The sequence below is a fragment of the Stylophora pistillata genome, chromosome 13 (assembly GCF_964205215.1).
Source record: "Stylophora pistillata chromosome 13, jaStyPist1.2, whole genome shotgun sequence".
NCBI classification, from domain to species: domain Eukaryota; kingdom Metazoa; phylum Cnidaria; class Anthozoa; order Scleractinia; family Pocilloporidae; genus Stylophora; species Stylophora pistillata.
The window spans coordinates 10,535,560-10,558,001 of NC_142531.1; the positions used below are offsets into that span (position 1 = coordinate 10,535,560).

The 22,442-nt window shown below is 37.2% G+C and overlaps 1 protein-coding gene and 2 pseudogenes across 3 annotated transcripts in view; all 3 read right to left on the reverse strand.

Moving 5' to 3' along the window:
• The window catches only part of LOC148717580 (cathepsin L-like peptidase), a 13,180-nt pseudogene extending 11,772 nt beyond the window's left edge, over positions 1 to 1,408 (reverse strand). Inside the window, exon 1 of the transcript XR_015994842.1 lies at positions 1,357 to 1,408. The product of XR_015994842.1 is annotated as a cathepsin L-like peptidase (transcript). The remainder of the gene's footprint in view (positions 1 to 1,356) is intronic.
• A 3,605-nt stretch (positions 1,409 to 5,013) lies between these two features.
• Positions 5,014 to 14,330, reverse strand: LOC148717581 (death domain-containing protein CRADD-like). The gene is made up of 4 exons (XM_088743581.1): positions 14,109 to 14,330; positions 6,918 to 7,232; positions 6,095 to 6,403; positions 5,014 to 5,964 (listed from the first exon to the last, which is right to left on the reverse strand). The coding sequence occupies exons 2-4, from the start codon at positions 7,009 to 7,011 to the stop codon at positions 5,927 to 5,929; spliced, it is 441 nt and encodes a 146-aa protein (XP_088599707.1). The 5' UTR covers positions 7,012 to 7,232; positions 14,109 to 14,330; the 3' UTR covers positions 5,014 to 5,926.
• Positions 14,331 to 19,883: 5,553 nt separating this feature from the next.
• LOC148717582 (uncharacterized) lies at positions 19,884 to 22,224 on the reverse strand (annotated as a pseudogene). The gene is made up of 2 exons (XR_015994843.1): positions 21,436 to 22,224; positions 19,884 to 20,040 (listed from the first exon to the last, which is right to left on the reverse strand). The product of XR_015994843.1 is annotated as an uncharacterized LOC148717582 (transcript).
• Between the last annotated feature and the right edge of the window lie 218 nt (positions 22,225 to 22,442).

A 22,442-nucleotide genomic window follows, 5' to 3' on the forward strand; every position in this document is an offset into this window, starting at 1 on the left:
CCCTGACAATCCGCTGGTACCCAGTTTATTTATACTCCTCGGCCTTAGTGGAGAGAGGAACAGTGGGAGTAAAGTGCTCTGCCCAAGAAGACAATGTAGTGAAAGACCCAGTCATTTATCAGGCCCAAAGCCATATTTAGAAATCAAGATGTTAAGAATAGAGAAGAAGGTTCTCAGGCTCTAACCCGGTCTGTTTTGTTTTTATAGCTCAGTGATAGTTTTATTGTATAACTTTTTACAATTTTTGAAACCACCACCTTGAGAAAAAAAAGTAGTTTAGCTTTGCATGCCCGTTAATTAAGTTACCCCGCGGGCCTTGAGAAACGGACCCCAGGTCTCGAGTTCGATCGGACCGCTTGACCTACAGTCCACGCGCACAAAACATGACGAATAATTCAATTTTCAGACATACCTATGACACGTGATTGCGCCTTTCGTTGCTTCTATGCCTTAGAAATTTCTGGAAGAATCAAACATTGAATGCGTGTTCAATTCCAACTTATTTTTTCATCAACAATCATCTTGGGTACACAATTGACATACACTCCGCGTAAGAAATACATCAGAACCTGCAATGACTCGAAATGATCAATTTTATTTTAAGTGTTGACTGTACCAATAAATTTTAACAGCTAGTAGAGCAAACTCATTCACACGTTTTCCTCATGAACATTATAATTTTCATTTTTCGTTTACTTCAGTCTCATTTGAAACAAAGTTAAACAGAATGAAACAACGAACCCGTTCTACCTTGAAAATTTTCTTATCATGGGTAGTGTTTTTTTCTTAGATGTGAGCAAGAAAGAAACACGGAATTACTGAGAAATTGTTCCCTCACCTTCTGATGTTCCTGGATCTGATGATTTGCATAAATAAAGTTTTCGTGATCAAAAGTCTATGGCTTGTGCACGATCTGTTGAACTCTTTATTGTTCTTATCGAACGACAAGCATGTGTCACTTCCTTCTCTTCTAAAAACCTTATGCGGCAATCTTAACTCAGGAATGTCTTTCTATATGATATGGATGCAAATAAAAGTTCAATTTTTTCTCCACCTTACCTTCCCTTCTAGCGATCGTATTTTTTAGAAATTGACTTTCAAAGCCTCAATAGATATTCAACTGTCACAATTTACGAATTCATTAAGAGCAAAGTGCGTTTCTAATTGTCTCCTTTACAGTGCTTGTCTTACTTCATTTATCTTCCAGCAGTATATAAACGGATTTAACGTCGAATTAAAGAAAACGACGATAACTGTTATTTCCCATATGACAAGCACATACGGGTGATATGTTTTAATATAGAGAATCATAATTTCCAGTATACTATATGGCGCATAACAAGCCACTAACCCTACCTGTAAGCACAGTGAGAGCGCTGTACACCGCCTTTTTGTATCGCGGCGCCATGTTCGATGAATTTGGTTGGCCTACTTGATCGAGCACTTGAGTCTGATGATGACTGAGAGCATGAAAAATCTTTGCGTACGAAGCAATTGCGATTACAGGGCAAGATGGTACATAGATACGACCAAACCAAAAGGTTATATTGTGTTCTAACATGAGGCATAAAGCAACGAAAATAGATAGAACCCAAAATGTGGTCACAACGACATATATGCGCTTCAAAGTTACAACATGTCAATATCTCAGCCCCAATAACAGAGCGGGAAGTCTGTCCACGCCTATGGCTGTCATTGTCGACAGAGATACTGTGCATAATGTATAGCTTGCTGCGTAGAGAGCATAGACAAGGTATCGACAGATCTAGAGACTCCAATGTTCGTAAGCTATGGACATCCAGTAGCTAACATACAGAGACTGGCTAACAACACCAACCAATAGATCAGTTGTTGCCAGAGAGCGATAGAAGAGTTTGGATGGTGGATGATGGGAAGAAACTCTTCGAAGGGAAGCAAGGATAAGAGAATTCCCAAGGAATGCTGTGAAGATGAAGAAAGTTCCGACCACTGAGAGAGTTATTGATTGATCTCGTAATCCATCTTCCATAGAGCGAGAGCATCGCTTGCCTACAGATGTCTTCATCTGTGTTCCAGTTCCCGTTAAATTTGTCATCGCCATCGTTTTTCAGTCGCTTTGCGTCTCTCGCAGGCTATGATCTGACCACAACGGAAGATACTGATTTCGTCTTTAGAGCACCCACAATGCCACGATCGCTTAAACTTTACTAGTACGTGTTTATCAATTTAAAGTCTGCAGTCAAACTGTCTGCGATGTTAATTTTTTTCAGGACTTTTCCCTCGCATGAATCTTCAGAAAGACAAATACATAAAGATATCTGTGTAATTTCCATTTCCTAGCGCAACAAATTATCCGCCTCTACCTAGATGAACTTTTGCAACTAGAGCAGTCACTAGGGTAATTAATGATGTTTTGTGTCAAATTTATTTGTGTGCAGTTGAGTATTGCTTTTAAAGTTTTTTCGCGTTTCACTCTCTGTTTTTGCATCTTCCTTTTTTCATTCTCTATATACTCTTCTCTTTTATGTCGGTATATTCCTGGTAATTTTCCCCAATGATTATCAGCAAAAGTTAATATATTTAAAACTGTGATCCCATTTTTTCTCAGATGCGCGTTTGACTATATCTATATAAGATATGGAATTATTTTGGTACAAATGCAACTGTTATGTATACCGTAGGGCAAGTGATCGAGTTTTTCTCGTTGCAATAAAAGAAGGGTGATAGTTTCTAAAGAAACTGTTTGGGGCTGCGTCGGTGGGGATAACGAAATGATTTGAATATATCAACAAAGTTGAAATGGTAAATTGGCCACCGTTACGGTTATAACCGTAACGCAATGAAAGGTTTGAGTTAGGTACAAATTAGCATTAGAACTAATATAATGAGAAAAGATAAAGACATAGGTGACATTCTTATCATTATTTGTCGGGCATTGTGGCGCATGATAGAGAGGGGTATCGAATGGTCTTTTCGAGCATGTGAGCAGTGTTTTTAATTTTGCGAGTACGAGCAGTTGACAAATTTTTTCCTTGCGAGCAGTGAACACTTTAGAAAATACAGATGGCGAGCAGCGAGCACTTCGTAAAAGTTTTCCGCTAGCCGAAAACTCTCTTTTATTAATAGGTTACTTTGTATTGCCTTAAGCAATAGCTGATAATCTAGCTAACACTTCCAAAACAGAACAATAGGTGCAAAGCTAGGGCGGTTCAACCAGTCCCAGCATCTTACAACCAATTGTGCCCTGCTTAATGCCAAATTATGTCTCAGTCGTAACTACACGTGAGTCAGTTAGGGTGGATGCTTATGAACTTCAAGAGTTTTTTCTCAAGGAGATGTACTAGATCCAAAGCCCGCGATATAAAGTTTTCCATCTCTTTTAGCCCGACGCTAAAATGGAAGGTGTTTTTTTTGGTTATCTAATGTAAATAACGTGACATTCGGTCTAACAAGCATCTCGGGCTTCGGTTTTGATGATCGGCAAACTGGTTTCCCGCTAATTGACTGAAAAAGATTCAACGCAATGAAACTTTACTTATCTGGGGGCTTCTCAGAGTCTAACCAATAACACCCGAACGGATCTGACAAGCTCTAGGAGTAGCTCTGAAGATCAAATAGTACTAGTAATAGTAGTATTTCTCTAGATTACTTTCTACCTTCGCGGGTGCCTTTCGTGAAGAATTCTTACATTTCGTGTTTCCGCGCGACATGAAACATAGTTTCTAGACGTGTCTCCTCGTTTGGCTAAGCCATTAGCTTTTGATCAAAATAATTAAAGCAACATTTCATTTAAGAATTTCTGTGAGCCGGTGAAGCCCAAACGTCGGAGGGCTGTTATCAATGCTGTTTTGTTTAATCGGGTTTCGTATGCCACCGTGTGGCATCAGATTATAATAGCTATTATTACTAGTGGCCAGGAAGCTTCCAAGGTTGATAAAAACACTACAAAATGCGATCCGAGTACACTGTTTAAATATATTGAGCCCGTTCATTTTATTTCCCATTGCTCACTGGAAAATCCATCATATCTACAAACCCTGATAATTTGCTAAAAAAAAATGGGCATTTATAAGATCAACATAGGTTCGCTAGTAATGTCTCCACACAAGATTATGTCACCTCCCGTCACGTCGAGCTTCCTCTTAATTTATCAGAATTTCCTGGTAAATAGATCGTGTTACAGTCATGTTTCCTTGCTCAAACGAAAGGTTTAAGTCATTAGGTAAAATACCCGGGATACTGGTCAAAGAAACAACAAATTTAGGGCTAGCTTCCAGTAATGAAAGAGAATCTACTGAGGGTACAAGCAAAACCAGTATAAACTATTATATATGGCTGTGTCTCACAAGGACTGGGAACTACCGAATTCACGAATTTGATTGGCCGAAATCAATATTAAAAGCGGTCTAGATTTTCCCATCTAGACCGGCATCTAGACCGGTCTAGAAAAAAAAAGGTACAAAGAATATAAAAAAATTGGGATATGAGACACACCCATATAAGAAACATCTTATTAACCGAGCTAAGTCGATCTATATAGGAGAATCTTGACCTCGGTCGCTGGTACAGACCCCACTGCGTTCCGTCTCTCCTGGCGACCTCGGTCAAGATTCTCCCATACAGACCTCCCGCTCGGTTAATAAGAACCAAGTATTAACAGAAATGAAATATTTTGGGCACTTGTTAATAGGCTGCGACCAGGCCTTCTTTTTTTTTTTTTTTTCTTCATCTCCCTGAACGGAATCAGAATGCTAACTAAGCAATCAAGCTAACCCAACTGGGAGCTGGTCACGTTGTGAGTTTGTGATATACCTATAGATGATGAAGAAGCAAGTCAATAGATGAAAGATCACATATTTGAACTGCGGAACTGTACCCCTCTCAAGCAGAAAGCCTGTGACGATCAAATATGATAAAGAATAAGCCAATCAACGAAATGCTTGTCATAGCGCTTCGTGCGTTTTCCCGATAATACATACAGCGCCTCCAAGTCAGCCACAGGCTGAACTCTTGAAGAAAGACTGAAGCCAGAGGTAAGGATGTTTCAACCTCTTTATTTTAACCATATCACAACTGCTTTATCGTTTATATAAATTCTGTAAAAAAATAACTACGAAGCAAGATTAACAAAATTTCCTGCAATCGAGAACAAGTTAACGAGAATGCGAGCATGCGAGCAGTTGCAAAAATTTTGCGACCACGAGCAAGCGAGCACCCGTGTAATTTTTGCGAGCAATTCGAGCAAATGCCAAGTTTTACGAGCTCTTTTAAATTGAATGGGACAGTTCGATACCTCTCATTTAAGCCCGCTCACGCGACTGTTCGAGCTGTTTAGTTGTCATTATTTCAGTTTTGGCTTTCTCAATGCCGTCCTTAATGATAACAATAGTAGTATAGTTTACGTTCTTGGGCATTGATGTGCTGTGAGTCCTTCTTAGAATCACTTTAATGCGCGCCTAACTCAAGTGTCTGAGAGTCGAATCCAAAAGATATTTGTGCTTGCGAACAAAACCTTTTTATTTAGGCGTTTCTTTGACAGTGCGACCAGAAAACTCTCTTTAATCAATTTTTCAATGAAAAAAGGTTTCTTTTCAAAAGCATGTCATCTCGCTCTATGTTAGGAAATCCAGGGCTCAAATAACGCTTTGTAAAACGGCTTAAAATACAAAAGGTAAACGTTAAGGAGGTTAACCATTGCACTGAAACATAATATTTGCATCTACACGCAACCTTGTAAAATCTATTACAGAGTTTTCTTAGAAGAAATTTTCTAAATTAGCTCATTTCTAAGGATACAAAAGCTTTTCTTCTGCACAAATCAACAAAATTCACTGCAGCTACTAACACGAGTTATATGTTAGAAGTCTTAACTTAATAGAGGAAAAAATGAGATTCAATTCATGAGCTGAATTATTCCCATTCCGCAGTGGGAGTTGGACTTTCTGACTTATGCAGCTGTGCCATCCTGTGGGTTGTCATTGGCCCCTGAAATTAAATCACAAAAATATAATTATATAATTTGCATAATCATAAAAAATGGAATTAGTTTTAATTTAGAAGTAATGTTGGCTGTTATTGTCAAAAGAAAATCTTTTATGAACAAACCACACTTTACCATCTGGTTCTTCCAATACAGCATAACAAAACCTTTGAATCAAATCATTTCTTGCTATCTCCTCACGCCCCAAAGCTTGAGCTAGAGCTTCGTAATTTGCCTGACCTCCCATCAATTGACGCCACTTGTTTAAGCATGAGAATGCCCTTTCGTACACATTATCTTCATCAATCTGTATCTGTACTATGATGGTTTCTTGGATGCCCAAAGCTCGGCTGAGACGTTTCCAGATTTCCACAGTGTGTGCGGCAAGTTCAGCAATTTCTCTGTCTGTGGGTACACCTTCTTTCAACACACCTTCTATTCTCACTGTTAAGAATGCAGTCATTTGCAAATACAAGTCAGTTTTTATGTCTGCTAATGAAATTTAAAGATGGTTCATCTTTCAACTAATAAGTCCATTTATTCACATTACCTGATTTGCTGGATAATTTATTTAAACTCAGTGTGTGTTAAGAGAAGTAACTTCATTGCTTGATGATAAATTTTAGGGGCTGAAAAGCTTATCTCAATTTAAACAGACTTCACCCAGCAGGACTTAACTTTATCCATCAGAAAACATGAAATATTAATTATAATAGTTAATAATAGTAACAACAATAAAACATTTGTACCTTAAACTTAGGTTTTCAGTAAATCTACATTTCAGAATCTCTAAAACAAAACAAGTTTTGAATAGACTTTAAATTAACATCACCAATTTACAGGGAAATATCAGCCTTGATGAACCCACACAGTGGTCATTCCCTTTACAGACAATTTCTCACCAAAAGGAATGAAAATACAAAAGAATACTTCAATTCATGCTCAATTCTCTTTTTACCTTGTCTCCCACCTGTGCAGGCCACAGCAAGCAGATTACGATTCCAGTTGAAGACAGCATTACACAGGACAAGACACAAGGAATAGGATGCCATGAAGTGCCAGCATACCTCTAATGCTGTATGATCAGTTGTATTTGTGATCGAGATGACACTGTTATTAACCAGGTAGACCAAACACGCCACAGCCAGGCCATGACAGCAGCCAATACTGTAAAAGGCCTTTGATGAAGTGAAGGCATTGAAAACTCTTTCTTCAGCAAGGACTGATGCTATTGTCACAAACAGTGTTATAAGGAGAAATAGAATGACGGCTCCTGTGGAGAAAAAGTACATACTGTTACAACTCTTTCACAGCTGCAATAATAAAAGGAAAATGTTTTCCATTATCATTTTTCTGTCTATTGTATTGTTGGCACACTGAATAGATGCAAATTAGTTAAACACTCATGTTCAACTTCCATACAACGAGCATCCACTGAGCATGATATCATGCAAAAAGTGAAATATCATTGTCTCATTATACATTTTTCAACAATCTGCAGAAGAAAGCACTGTTCTCCCAGTTTACAAAAGTTTGAGAACACTGCATGGACCAGGCATTAATATCTTTTATTATAATCTATCAGAAGTGATTAGCAAGTACTCATGTTCACCTCTGAGCAACCAAAGAGACAAAATTGTGCTTCAACAATTTAATTTCCAACCCTTTTTCAGTATACTGACAAAAGTCAACTATTTTTTTTTTGTGGTTTCTGTGTGGTATATACCAAAACAGTTTTTCACCTCAGAGTCGGTAAATGTGGCAGATATTTCTCCATCACTATTCACCCCTACTTCATTGAATAACTGTCAACTATTATTGGTACTAATGCTCCGACCAGAAGTTTTTTTTTTTTCGAAGTCATTCCTTCATCGAAGCTTTTTGCACCACAGTAGGTGTTAACTACTTTCAAGCACCTAATTTTGCAAGCAAGGAAAGCATTATGAACGTTTGTTTACCATTATGGCCACCATGGCCATACATCTGGAGGTAGGAAAGTAATTGGAGACCTACCGGTATTCATTAATTGACGCCCTCAAAAGATTTGTGGCAAGACGTGTTCTGGTAACAGATATATACTCCGATAATGGAATAATTTTGTTGGAGCAGATGTGAGCTGAAACAAAACCTTACAGCATTTTAATCCTCTGGATCGATCCATCTGCACCTCATTTTGGTGGCATATGGGAAAGTCTAGTTCAGTCGTGTAAGAAAGCTCTGAAGGTTGTCCTCCATGGTCAAAAACTGACAGATGAAGTCCTCGAAACAGCTTTTACCAAAACAGTAAATGTTGCTCTTTTGAATGGCAGACCCCTCACTAAGGTCAGTTCAAGTGGCAATGACTTGGAAGCCATCACAACAAATCATTTTTCTCTCTGTCATGCAAATCATCTTTTACCATGTGGGGTTTTGGCAGACACAGAAATTTCCAGTGAAAAATCAGAGGGGGAGATAGAGGCAAGTCATTATTAATGAGATCTGGACAATGTGGTTATGAGAATATGTACCCACTCTGATTGCTCAAAAGAAATGGAATTGGAGCACATGTAAACTTAAGATTGGAGATTTGGTTCTGGACAGTGACAGGAAGACACCAAGAGCAGATTGGCCCCTTGTGCATGTCACAAAAATCGATCCAGGAAGAGATGACACCATTCATGTTTATAAAGTTAAAACGAAAGCTGTAGAATACAAGCAACCAGTTGGGAAACTGGTGTTACTAGAGGAGTGTTCCACCCAATTTAATTGAACACTGGCCAGAGAATGTCCCAACTGAACATTGACATTTTGTTGGGTTTTTTGTATATATTTTCTTGTTTGCACACATTGCATGCCATTACATTAGTGGCGCTTAGGTCAGGCAATTTTGCGTGACCTTATTGTTGAAGTCTGCACGTCAAGCTATATCTCGAAAATATTCTAAAAACTAATGTACAAACGCCTAAAATCTTTTGTAAAATTAATAAGAATGATATATTTTTCACATCACTATATGGATTTAGAGAGAACTGCTCAACTCAACATGCAATTCTGGAGATTCTAAATAAAATTCAAAACAACATTGATAAAAAATTATATTCCTGTGGCATTTTCATTGACTTGAAAAAGGCCTTCAACACAGTTGATCATTCGATTTTGTTGCATAGATTACACCATTAAGGAATTAGAGGATTGATTAATGACTGGTTCTCGTCATACTGGGATGCAATCAACCCAAATAGGTTCTATTGTCTCTAGCAAAGAGAGAATAGTGTGTGGAGTCCCTCAAGGTTCTGTACTTGGTCCGTTCCTTTTCTTAATTTATGTCAATGACATGCACCATTCCTCTAAAAAGTTTAATTGACTTTTACCTATTTGCTGATGATACCAATTTACTATATGCAGAAAAAGATCTAAACAAACATGAAGTTGTCGTCAATGAAGATTTATTAAATATGTGTGAATGGCTGAATTCAAATAAATTATTTCTTAAAACGTATCTAAATTTAATTTCGTTATCTTTCATCCTTATCAACACAAACCATACCGAGAAGTAAACCTTAAAATACTTGATAATAACTTGGAGGAATTAATATCTCTTGAACGTAAGACATATTTTAAATACCTAGTTGTTCTAATTGACGGTAATTTCTCCTGGAAGCACCCTATTAACTACATTTCCATGAAAATAAGCAAAGGCATCGGTATTATTGCAAGGCTAAGACAGTTGGTACCTCTCACTACTCTTATAAACATTTACCACTCGCTCATTGAACCGTATATTTCCTATGGTCTCGTTGCTTGGGGCCAAGCCACGAATACTCATCTAAAGAAAATCGTCCTTTTACAAAAGCAGGTTCTTCGTCTAATGTATTTTTCTCATTATACATCTCACAGTGCTCCTCTTTTTAGTTGTTCGGGAATTCTACCGATAAAAATGCTTTACTTCAAATTGGTTGCCTCTCTGTTACATGACATCAAAAATCATTGTGCTCCTTCCAATATTTCTGAACTTTTTACTCACTCTGAACAGGTTCATTCCTACTCTACCCGTTTCTCAGTAGCTGGAAGCTTTTACATAAAACAGGCGAGAACAAATCATCAGTTGCTTTCTTCGTAAGCTAAGGAAAGCACCTTTTAAATGTAAGCTAACTCACATGCTTTTGAAAATTCTTGAAATTGAGGAGATGAATGTTGACTGGTGCTACCTTGACCTTTCTAGCTTAAATTTGTATTTCAACTGATTAGCTTTCACTTTGACCTGTTAAAAACTCCCTTATGTGACTGGCTCAGTTAAAACCTTTAACATGATTAAACTATTATTTATTATAATTTATTTTTATTTGCTCATTTATTTATTTAATTGTCGTGTGTCGGTGCGTGTGTCTGTGTGTGTGTGTCTCTGGGTGTGTGTGTATGTGCGAGAGCCTATACAGTGTCTGTTTAGGTAGCCCGCCTAGAATAGCTTTGCTAACTGAGGGCTACAAAGGCCTTTATTTCTTTAATTTAAAAAAAAAATAAAGTCAATGTTGTTGAGAAGAAAAGAATTAACAACAGTACCAGGAGGCACTCCTTGATAATCTTTGTCACATAAACACTCTTTATCATTGATTAACAAGTCAAAATACAACTTACTAAACCTTTTACAAAATTTTGTGACTGCTTGTCAAAGAAAAGTATACAAGAAACCATTATAAAAAAGTTCATGGACATGGACCCCCTAAGCTATGAACTATCACGAAAAGTTCATTTCCAGCCTTTCATTCACCACAATCTGAGTTCAGTGGCTCACAGCCACTTTGATTCTTTTACAGAATTGAAATAAAAAAAAACAGTTACCATACTTGTCAGTGCCACATCTGACAGCCCACCCATCCAAAAAATGCCTCTTGCATGCATAGCAGGCATATGTTTTGTGAAGGATGCTAGAAGCCTATCAAAAAGTACACGCATAATGGCAAGTCATTTAACATGTCACTGCTTTCTCAAATTGGCGTAGAACAGTTAAAGTATTCACTTTTAAGTGAACATTTTCTTCAACTGCAACATGTAATGCAGTGTACTCGCGATTTTAGCAACAAATAAACATTTTAGCAGATATTTTTTTTGGTCAAAATTTTTTTTCACATCATTCACACAAAGAGTCACTATCAAGTAAAGAAAAGTGAGATAATCAAAGTACAGATATGGTTTGTGATGTGGAAAATTTCATTTGAAATTTAAATATTCTACTTTGTTCAAACTTCCCCTAAACCTCAACAGATGAGAATTGCATCATATGTGGAGAGGTGTGTACAAAGACAAGAAGGCCAGCTTATCCCATAATGGGATCCCAGCCTGAAACCAAGGCAAAGAACTCAACCCTGAATGTTTGCCAGGACTTCATTCCCCTTACACCTCACAGGTTGGGTTCTTTGCCTCTTGACTGAGCTTTGGGCTGCATGTGATTCTTAACATTTTGCACAATTAAGCCATTAACAGCAAGCAACCCAAAAGTGTGACCAGCAATAATTGAATCACATTCTCTCTACTTGCCTACCACATCAGAAGTACACATACTCTGAAAATGGAATACTCAGCTTCTGAATAAAAAGTCTGACAATCTGACAGTCTGAGAACACTCTTATTAGAAGCCAAACAACATTTAAGAACCTGTACAACTAATGGTATCAGTGAGGATGGATACCAAACATCTTCCCAAAGCCTGTATCCCCTGGGAACAAGACTAAACAACGTCAGATTAAAATAACATTAACAGCTTTTTAGATGCCTTTGTAGAAATGGATGATTTACACTTTAAAAGACTTTAGAGAACTGAGAATTAGTCAAAAGGGCACTTTGAACCTCCATCTTATGCCTCAATGCCAGCACCAGCTTAGCTGCCCATTTTAAAGAAAGGGGGTTGGCAGTGCCTATTTTATGGCAGGCAATTCTATATCAATCACTTAAGAAATAACTCATCTCTCATCCTGGAAGCTCAAACATTCTTTAAGACCATAAAATTATTTCAACTGATCACTTGTCATATCCGTTTCTGATTGAAATCTGGACAAGACTTTCAAAATCATTATTGGCAATTGTACCATAAAATTACAAATAAAGTACTAACACAACTCGCACGAAGAATAAGCTAGTTAGGCAAGTTGTGTAGAAAGAATGAAAGGCTGATAATTTAAACCAGTGGTGAGCTTCTAGTACTAATGACAATCTCTTGAATAACAGCTTGCCACAGTAAATGTCACTGCCATCCAATCTGTATATAGTTACTGTACTAACTATTCAGCAACTTTACATCTCTTTTACCAACAGAGAACATTAAAGTTAATTCTTGTCATCAATCTCAAGAAATAAGAATTTCAGGATCAAGACATGCATTGCAAGGTGAAATGCAAGTCCAAAGTGAAATGCATGTCAAACTAGTTTGAATACATTTTAACTTGAAATAAATTTTATGGAGGCTCCATAGGGTTTTTACTGCACTAGATCTGAATGTGAAAATAGCATGAGCTTTAAAATTGTCACCATGCAAAACAAATATGACGGCTCCTATGCTGCATGATTTTTGTCTAAAAAGGTGTATTAAAACAGTATAGAACAATGCAGTTTTTATGAAATAGACTCTAAGGTTTCCAGTAAACATACCCATACTGTTGATAGGTCTGTTATACCTTTCAAAGAAGTTAACAGAAAAGAAAACAGTGAGGGAAAAGATTGCGAAATGAAAGATTCTAAAGCTTATGCATGCTCAGATATCAATCTCGGAAAAGTGTCATTTTATAACCATATGTTTTGGGAGTAACAAAAAAAAGAACTTTTGTGCGAGATTTATTGTCTTTCCTTCTGTACATGCATGTTTTTTGAAATTGGCTTAATCTTTACCACATACAGTTCCTAGTATCGAATAGCCTAGTTTTGTTAAAATCTGTCAGCTGAGCTACTCAAATATATTTAGAAAAATTAGAAATAAGAGAATACTGGCAAAACCATTTTCAGAACAACCTTGAGTTTTAACCATCTCAAAATTAAATGTCAGGCAGTATCGTTTCCATAATGTGACAAAAACTGAATGATAAGTGAAAAATTTGCATTTCAAATTTGTTAAAGATAACGTTTCTATGGTAATGTCGTCAATCTACAAATTGATAAAAAAAATAGAACCCTTATTTTATCGCCTGCCAAGGTAAATTGATCTCTTAAGATAAACTTTGAGATAAATTACTGAGGTTTCCTAGTGAAACTTGGCCTCTGAAGAGAGGTTCATTCATAGATACTCTTGAGGGAAGAGGGCATCTCGAGTACAACAGATTATAGCAGTCGAAAGAAACTTGGGAGTTCCAGCCCCTTGAGTAACATTTGTTGTATCACTTGTCTCATGCTTGAAGAATCAGTGCAACTTTGATTATGTTAATCTGCGAGCTTCATCGTCTACTTCGACTAAGTAAACAGAAAAAACCTGACGCCATTCGTTTCAAATGACACATGCAGATAAAGAAAATGGCTTAATTTTTAAACTTATGAGAAACTTTTTAGGAAATAGACTGGTTGGATTGAAAGACAATTAAATCAATAAACATTGAACTGACAGTGATGAGGTGTTAGGAAGTCATATGATAAATATTGATTCGACCGAAGTTTTTCCTCTAGTTAACATTTCAAACCCAAACAGGCATTTCTGCAAAATTCCCACTAAAACACAGCGAAAAAATAAGCCAAAGTAGGATTACTTTAGGCAAGACTATAACTGCTATGAAGACGCAATTGCTTAGCTATAGTATCGATCAATTCGCCAACCAACCCCACCAACACAAGACTTGCACAGCAAAAAGGCCAATGACGGTAGTGTCAGCGCTAGCCATAACTTGGAAAATCCACCGAAACCTCACTAAAATAATCCGCCCTAGACTGTAGTAAGAGTGACTCAATCATGAAGCTAGAATATTTTATATTTTCTTAAAGCCTCGTATCCTTAGTGACTTCAAAGCGTAAGAAAAGAGGATCGGTCATTCGACGTGATTTAAATGTTGGGGGCCGCATCAAACTTAACGCAATTTTACCTGGCAGTTGAAGTAAAGTAAAATGTAATTCTAAATTAACTTTTCTCATCAAATCAAATACTTCACATAGAAACTCGAGATTCATAAAAGTAAGGCATCAAAATTTGAAGACTAACCTTCAATTTAAAGTTTTTCTTCTTGTTTATGTTTTGATCTTCAGCAAATCAAATTTCAAACTTCACTTGTACGAGCTTTTTTCGCGTTTTGTTCGCACTTTGATCATGCAAACATCCTCATCCAAAAAGCGAGCAAACACGGAAGTATAATGCCAGAAGTATAATGCTGGTGAACATCTCTCGGCAAAATATTCTAAAGCATGGCGGACTCGCACAGGCACGCAAAAAAAATTGGGATTTTAGCTTCTCTTTGCGCATGCGTATTAGAATTTTTTTTTTTTTTTTTTTTTTAATTAACCATGAGTGGCCGATGCTGCACAAAGTTGAAATATCGATCGGTCATCAGTTCTAGTTTAGCAAAGGATTGTGTCTATTGCACCGAAAATTAACCCGTACTTTCCAGTATGCATTCGCGAAAGCGATACATAGGCAAGGAATCTCCACAAGATGAGAAATACAGAGCGACACCGAATGCCAAGTGTCCCATAGAATTCAACTTGAAATAAGTTAATTAATTTTATTTTATTTGAAATGTGGAAAACAGGCAAAGGATTGACAGTTGCGGGAAAACTTAAGAAGGGTGGTAGGGCATATTTGTTCGCCGCATTTACACTCAACTCAAACTACATCAAAGTCAAACTTACCTCTGTCATGGCTGTTATTACCTTGCCCTTGGTTTGAAACCATATCAGGATCCCAGCAGCCATAATACGGCGACATTGCAAAATCTTGTTGAAAACCTATGCCTTAGCAACTTTCCAAGCGTCTGTCAAGGGGAAATAGACGTTTATTCTCACGCGGGAGAAATTAAATCAATTCAGGATGACGCGATGGACTGGTTCGGGCTTTTGATAACTCAACCAATCAACTTCTCCGCCGTTCCAGTAATTGATGTAACGAAATCCATATGTGCCATGATGTGGTGAGTAACGCTTGGCATTACTAAACTGAGAATCACTCACCGCGGAACCAAGTTTTACTTCTACTGATGCTAGCTTTAAGGTGGCTGAACATAGCTTTTGATACCTTTGTTTCTTTCACCATTTTCTCTGAAACCCTTGACCTCTCGCTCGCTAAAACTGGCAGCAAGCAAGTTCACAACACACACTTTGCTTTTTTGATAGTTGGGCTGACATGTGTGCCGTTTCCATGGCGACACGAATAGAAATAAACAGACAATGAAAATCGGTTGTTTCTTTAAAGAAAATCTGGTCATTAGATTTTCTTTATAATTTGCAGGCAACGAGCTTGTAACCATACTCAAAAGTTAACACCATTTTGCTAACAATTTAACAGAGAGATCTTTAATCATCCCTTGTTGGAAGTTCACTCTATTTTCTACAATTTCCTTTGTTTAAAATCAATTTTTTTTTCAATACTCCAGTTACTTATTCCGTAAAGTATTTTCGTGCCAAATTTCATGAAATTCTAATGAGTGGTTCTCAATAAATAGGCATATTTCCGAGAAAGCAATTTTCCCATTCAATCACGACAGGGATGAAAAACGTCTGCGCATGCGTGACGTGAGCATGTTGATGTTGTCGTTGGCGAGCTTTTCGATCGTTTGATCGATGAAATGTCGGCGCAATTTAAACTGTGTATTCGTGGATATATTTTGCATTTCAGACTGGAATGTAAGGACGCTCTTTGAAAATAACTTCTGTAAATTGAACTCGTCGACATGTTGAACGTATTAATTTCGGGAAATGTTTATTTGCTTGCTCATGATCAAGAGCCAACTTTCAATTCTCGGTAAGGAAACCTTGCAAGCTTAATATCTTTGAGTATAATTTACCTCCATTTTAGATAATAAGTTCAGATTCAAATTGATAGAAGGTAAATAATAACATGCTTTGGTATTAAATGTGAATCTTGAAGAAAAATGGAACTTATATTTTTATCAAGGCGAAGCGAAAGCACACCCATCTTACACGGTGTTACATGAACAAATCAAACACGCTGCAAAATATCCCGTTACCCCATGCATATCGCTCTCACTGGAATTTAACATTCGTTACAGTCCTAAGAGTGTATTGGAAATTAGTTATTTCCATATGGTATGAGAGGAGCTCATATGAATGCTGCCACTCAGCAAAAGCCACATGAAACCCATTGTTCTCGTGGATGTGCTATCAAAAAGAAAAATTCCTGGGAAAGTTGGAATAAGTACAATGGTGTTGGAACTCAAATGAAAACAGAAGCCGGAATTGTTTCAGGATCAATGCTGACAGGAAGTTCAGGACCAATAGTGGTATGGTCGATGATATTGTTCAGTGCTTTAGGGCCTTGCAGAGGTTGTAACACACCAAAGGTTTGAGGAGTTTTGTGTGATTGAATCATAGATCCTGTTGCCTAGTAAGATTCCTTAAACAATTATCTGGTACACCCACGCCTGACTCAGTGGACTGCTTATTACAGAAATATCCACATTGGATGAATAACAAAAGAGCAATAAGTGTACATGAGATGCTTCCTGTTCTGCCAGTAACTGTTGACTGTAAAATAGTGCTCAGAAAGAACCAGAAAATGACATTGCCATGTTGATGTGGTTGGATATTGACTGTTTTTTTTTGTTTTCTTTTTTAAGAAAGAAAAACTTTAAAAAAAAAAAATGCAATAGATTTATCTAGCAACCTTTGTGGCATTACATAGTTAGAGTGCTGGGATGTTTTGTGCGGGAGGTGGAGGGTTCGAGCCCCAGCCAGACCAATACTCATGCTCTTAAAAATAACTGTGGAGAATATGCTACCTTTCTATAATATCAAGAAATGGATAGACATTCTAGTCTTCTCGGATAACGACGAATAAACCATAGGCCTCGTCTCCTGCAGGGTTAGGGGTAGGAGACGTTAATTTCTCACACACGGGATTACTGTGTGGTGGATGTCCTCCCCTGGGGTGGGATGGGTGGGTTGCTGTCTTATGTTTCATACACGAGCCTCTGGCTCAGGCAATCTGGGTAACCATGCCTCACATATAGATAATAAACTTGATTGATTGATTGATTGTGTAAAAGTATGGAATGCCAAATGAAAGGGTTCCCAAATCTCCATAAAAATATTGGGTTAATAAGGGGAAAGTAAGCGTGAGGGTGGCAAGTGTGAAATGATGAAAATAAAATGTTAGTTGTTCAATATAGAATTTGCACAGAGGGACCTACAAACTGCAAGGCAGTTATGTCAGTCATAAGCCAGCATTAAAATAAAAACTATCAGTAGTTCAATTGGGCACTAGCATTGAGGGTCCACACTTTCACACTTTTATTTTATTTTCTTACATATCTACAAGGTATTCCTTTGACCTGCAAATAGTGAGTCAAATTTTCTTAACTTAATATAATTACACTGGAAATAAAAATGAAAATGAGGAAATACAGCATAAAAAGACAAAAAGATACACAAGAAAAGAAAAAAAGGAAAATGAAAGATTTTCATTGTAAAGGACTCCATAAAGGAATCTTTAGTCGCTAGAAAATTGGAAAGCCCTTTTTGCTTGTTTGTTTGTTTGTTTTGTTTTTTTTGAAAGATTTCTTTGAAAAATTTGTTTATTCATTATTTTTTAAATTCAATTTGCAATGCAGCTACTTCAAGACAGTACAAAAATTTATAATAATAATAAGGAAGGTTAGAATGAAATAAGGTAAGATATCCATAATCAGAGGAAAAGGTTTGACAATTGTTTTAAGGTAAATGATTGATCAAAATTACTGGTATGTCTTGAATTTGAATGGTGATAATATAACAGACACGAAAGTAAATTCCAAAATAATTTAATGTTATGAAAACTTAACTAAGCTATTTTGACACTTTTAAAATTTTATTTCACAGGCGTCACACCACGTGGTCCCTGATTGATAGCTCGCTTTCTTTCTTCCCTTTGTGTCCAAAATTTCGAAAAGGCTTACAGGAATTAAGTTTAGTTAATTGGATTGTTGGTCGGAAAACAGCGATGAGCAGCGACTATCTTGCTTTTTGATCCTTCGACGATGATGTAAACAAACTCGAGTTTCTTCTGGCAAGTTCACAGCTCTTTCCACACCAAGTGACAGGGAGTTAGAAGTGCCGTAAAAAAGTTCTTTACTGTTCCTTTTTTTACCGACGAACCAACATTTTGCATGAACGGACGAAAAAGTGATCAGAAAAAGCCAACACGACACTGTAAACGTTGCCTCAAATTGAGCCAATTCGCAACTGTATTGGAACTTTGCACAAAAGACCGTTTTTCGGCGCGAGAACAATTTTTTTTACAATTTGTACACCCCCGCAATTTTTTAAAATTCTTTTCTTCTTTTCAAAAATGAGAATTAAAACGTTATCTTATCTTTTCAACGGCTTCCTTATTTTTTAAACTTTTGTAATGGCTGTTCGTTTCCCGCAAAGTGTGTTGAGCAGTGTATTGAGTTTAAATAAGCGCGCGTCTGAGCCCACGTTTCATACCGCGGGTCTTTGGCGCACGCGCAGACGTTTTTCATCCCTGTGTTCAATGGCAATTTTTTTACTTACTAGGCATCCGCTGCATTTAACTGAATCTTTCGGTAACGACGAAAAAGCTGAGACTAGGCGACAGGGCTGAATAACGTCTGCGCATGTGCGAGATGTCATTACAACAAGATCAAAATTTCGGCGCAAACGTGATGGTGGTTCTTTCCTGTCCAATTGAATAACGACAAGAAAGGAACTGAAAATCTTCCATTATTTTTGCACCTAAACACAAGTACCTCCTTTTTATGCTTTTGAAATTGAAAATTTGAACAATCCGAAGTTTTTCCCCAAAGAAATGCCGAGAAATACGAGAAAACTTGTCGTTAACGCGGTAAATATTCTGAGCTTTGGAGACGCCTTTTGATTCAACCGCCACGACGCGTTCTTCGTTTCGATTTACACTCGTCTGCTTCGTTTGAGAAAGAAATGATGTTTGGGAGACATTGAAGGCAACATGAGAGTTTGGAAAAGTGTCGCCAGAGGTGAGTATTACGATCTTAGTTTGTTTTGTAATCAAAACGGCTCCTTTCTTGCGCTAGTCGTAAGTTAATATTTATGTGAATACAAACGCTCTGTGTTGTCGTGAAACATGAATGGCCAGCACCTGCATGCACTCGTAAGCTGACTCGCAAAACTTAAAGCTAAGAAAAATGCTTTCTCAAGGAACGTATTGTTGGCTACGTGTAGCTACGTATTGTTGGCTCCGACGAAGGGCTAACGCTCGAAACGTCAGCTTTTGTAATCGTTACGGTGGCCAATTTACAAAATTATTTCAACTTTGTTGATATATCCAAATTATTTCGTTACTCCCACCGACGCAGCCCCAAACAGTTTCTTTCGAAACTAGCAGCCTTTGTTACGTATACCTATACCCCTGTACAGTACTTTTTTTACTGTTTGCTTATCTTACTCGATCGATAAATTCTATTATTTGAATGAGACACATGTCACTGTTCCTAAATTATGAGGTATGTTGTTAATTGTCTTAAACCATAAAAGCAATTCAATATCTATTTTTTAAATAGTAATGAACTGCAGGATGATGTGGAGGGAGTGTTTAATCAGAGAATCATTTTATTTTAGATTTACATGACTATCATACCTGCAGGTGCCCTCTTGTTGCAGTGCCCCCTCAGAGTTATTTACTTTTAATTAGTTAATACATTACAAACAAATTACATGTGTTATACTACAGAAATAGTAAGTTTGTGGGAAGTTGTTTACCTGAAGATGTCATTTCCTTATTTTGTAGTGTTTTGTCAAGTTGACTGGCCATGCTTTGTGAAGCACTCTCCTAACAAAATTCATACCAAAACATCACCATGTCACTTATTAGGACAATTTTTATAATTAGAAATTGATTCTTATGATATTATTTTATGTTCATGTACCTGTCTGCCATCAGATGATTTAATACTGGTTGGAGAAGATGTAGATGCCTTAGTGTTTCTCTGAAAAGTAAGGAGCATATACAACAACAGCAACAACCTTTACAACTTTTGTTTATTTATTCTAATTTCTAATGACTATTTTAACAAATTGGACATGCCCACAGGTAGCTAGCTAATCTAGGTGGGTCATGTCTTAACTAAGAAAAAAGTTGGTTTACAAGTTTGCAGAAATCAGGAAATTAATTAGAGAGAATAAGTATACAGGTTTACAGAAATCGGGAAGTTAAATAAAAAGAGTAGGTATAAAAACAAAGATTCTACAAAAATACAAAAATAGTACAATTAAGGCTATACTTGTTATTCTAGAAATACATTAAAAACCTTAAGAAAATTTGACCTTTTGAATGATGTTTCGTATGTCGATATAGGAGTCTTCCGAAGACAGAATATTGAAAAGTACTCTTTTAATTTTTATCTTTAAGTCATGTTTTGGGGAGATTCCTTAATGTAAGAGGCGTCTCATTCCAAATTTTTGTTCCAATTCTAGAAAACGAGTTCAATTGAATAGAGAGCCTAGAGCTTTGTGTGTAGAAGTTGTGCGAAGCAGAGGATTGGATATTATAGGGGTGAATATTAGAAATGTCTTAAAACAGGTCTCGAATACTTCTAGGTGCGTTTTTGTGTCTAATATCAAACATCAGGTTAGCTGTAAACTCAATAAGAAAATTGTAGCAGTAAAATAACAGCATTGGAAAATAGAGGAATTGCATGCAGATTGCAGTCAGAAAAAAAAATAAAACGTAGAGCTCGTTTTTGCAGCTTTAGAAGCTTATCAAGATATGTTTTACATGCCTGGCCCCAAACTATTAGCCCGTAGCTCAGATAAGGTGCAACAAGAGATCTATAGATATTTATAGGAGTGTGTTTTGGAACAAAATGCTGTAGTTTAGATATTAGACCAATGGTTTGACTTATTTCAATTTTTATATGATCAATATAATGTTTCCAAGTTAGATGATTATCAATTAGTATCCCTAAGTATTTTATAAATTCCTTACATTCTAAAGCTACATTTTTATTCTGCTCGTTATCAAACATCATAATTTTAGGTTGATAAGTAAATTTTCTTCGAGCAGGAAAAAATATGACGAAATTAGATTTTCTTAAATTCAGGGTCAATTTATTTAGCAGATACATGTTAAAATATTTTGGTATTGCTCTGGAACGATTTTTTGTGATAACAAAGTAGCAATTATGCAGTCTGGCTTTTTGGTGGGCCAAATTGGCAAATAAACAAACAAAATGTGGCTCCAGCCTATTTTATGTGTGTTTGAATTGTGTGGGACTGGTATTTCATTTTCAGGGGCATCAAATATTGAGTGCTTTTGCAATTATATCTATAATTATCTCAATGTTGCTTAAACAACATGAGGCAAAAATAAGCACCTCACTTACTTGTACTGGTGGAACATAATCTGGTTCATTGCAGAAAACACTATCAGCAATTGTAGAACACTTGTTGCACCATCGGGTTCCGGGCCGTTAAGTGGGGACATTAGCTCGAACCCGATCAAATACACGGTAGAACCGCCTCGGGACTTTTCTCTTCGACAGCTCTTTGGAGTGCTCCAAGAGTGGACCCGAGCAATATTCAATTGTTTCCCGAGCTGCTCTAATCCAATGCCGAGTGCAAGCCCAGCAAATTAAACTTCCCTCCACAAACCGAGCAATGGCCTCGTCAAACCGCCTCAATCGACCTTGGCATGTTTCTCCAGCTCGTGTTCGCTTAATAAACCACCAAGTCCGCTCATTGGGCTTTGCATGGGAACTAAAGAACTATAGGATGGACGTCGATAACATCCAAAACACCGCCTAAGATGTCATCTGCTAAGTCTTCGATAAATCTATCGTGTTAACGCGCTGTTTTCACTAAGTGTACAACCTTTAAACCTCAGTGTACAAAAGTGTATGTGCTGGTCAATGAACGAGGGAACTAGCGTAAAGATTTCTTTCTACCGTTTTCAGTTTGGCACTACCTTTTCACCAAAAACCGGGCGCTATACGAAACTTTTTAAAACCGCCGCCATTTTTTCGAAGTTTGTTATGGTGCCCAGGCCATTGGCGCTAGCGCGAGCCAAGAGATCTCGCACATGCGCAGACGTTATTCAGCCCTGTTCTATGCACCCTTAACTTTTCTTACATATCTTTCTAATAAAAGATAAAAGCCCTCAATACACTGCGCCAACTCTAGAGGAAAATAGCACAGATAGTGCGGGTACGTGTTAAGTAATTAAAAGGATCGCTCTTTTGACGGCATGTTTGTTTTTTGTAATCCCTGTGCGCGCGCTGAATTGCATCAGCAAAAGCGCGCGCATAAACTGTGTTCAGCCACCTTAAGTAACAAAGCTTCCCCTGTTATTAGGGACAGATCAAGAATTTCGAGAATCTCTACCGAGAAGTAC

Bases quoted from the DNA above. Each gene is read 5' to 3' on its own strand.
- LOC148717581 (XM_088743581.1), bottom strand. From the start codon at position 7,011: ATGGCATCCTATTCCTTGTGTCTTGTCCTGTGTAATGCTGTCTTCAAC. The intron at 6,404-6,917 runs GTAAAAAGAGAA...CATTCTTAACAG, and splicing joins CTGCACAGGTGGGAGACAAG to TGAGAATAGAAGGTGTGTTG. The intron at 5,965-6,094 runs GTAAAGTGTGGT...ATTTAATTTCAG, and splicing joins TGTATTGGAAGAACCAGATG to GGGCCAATGACAACCCACAG.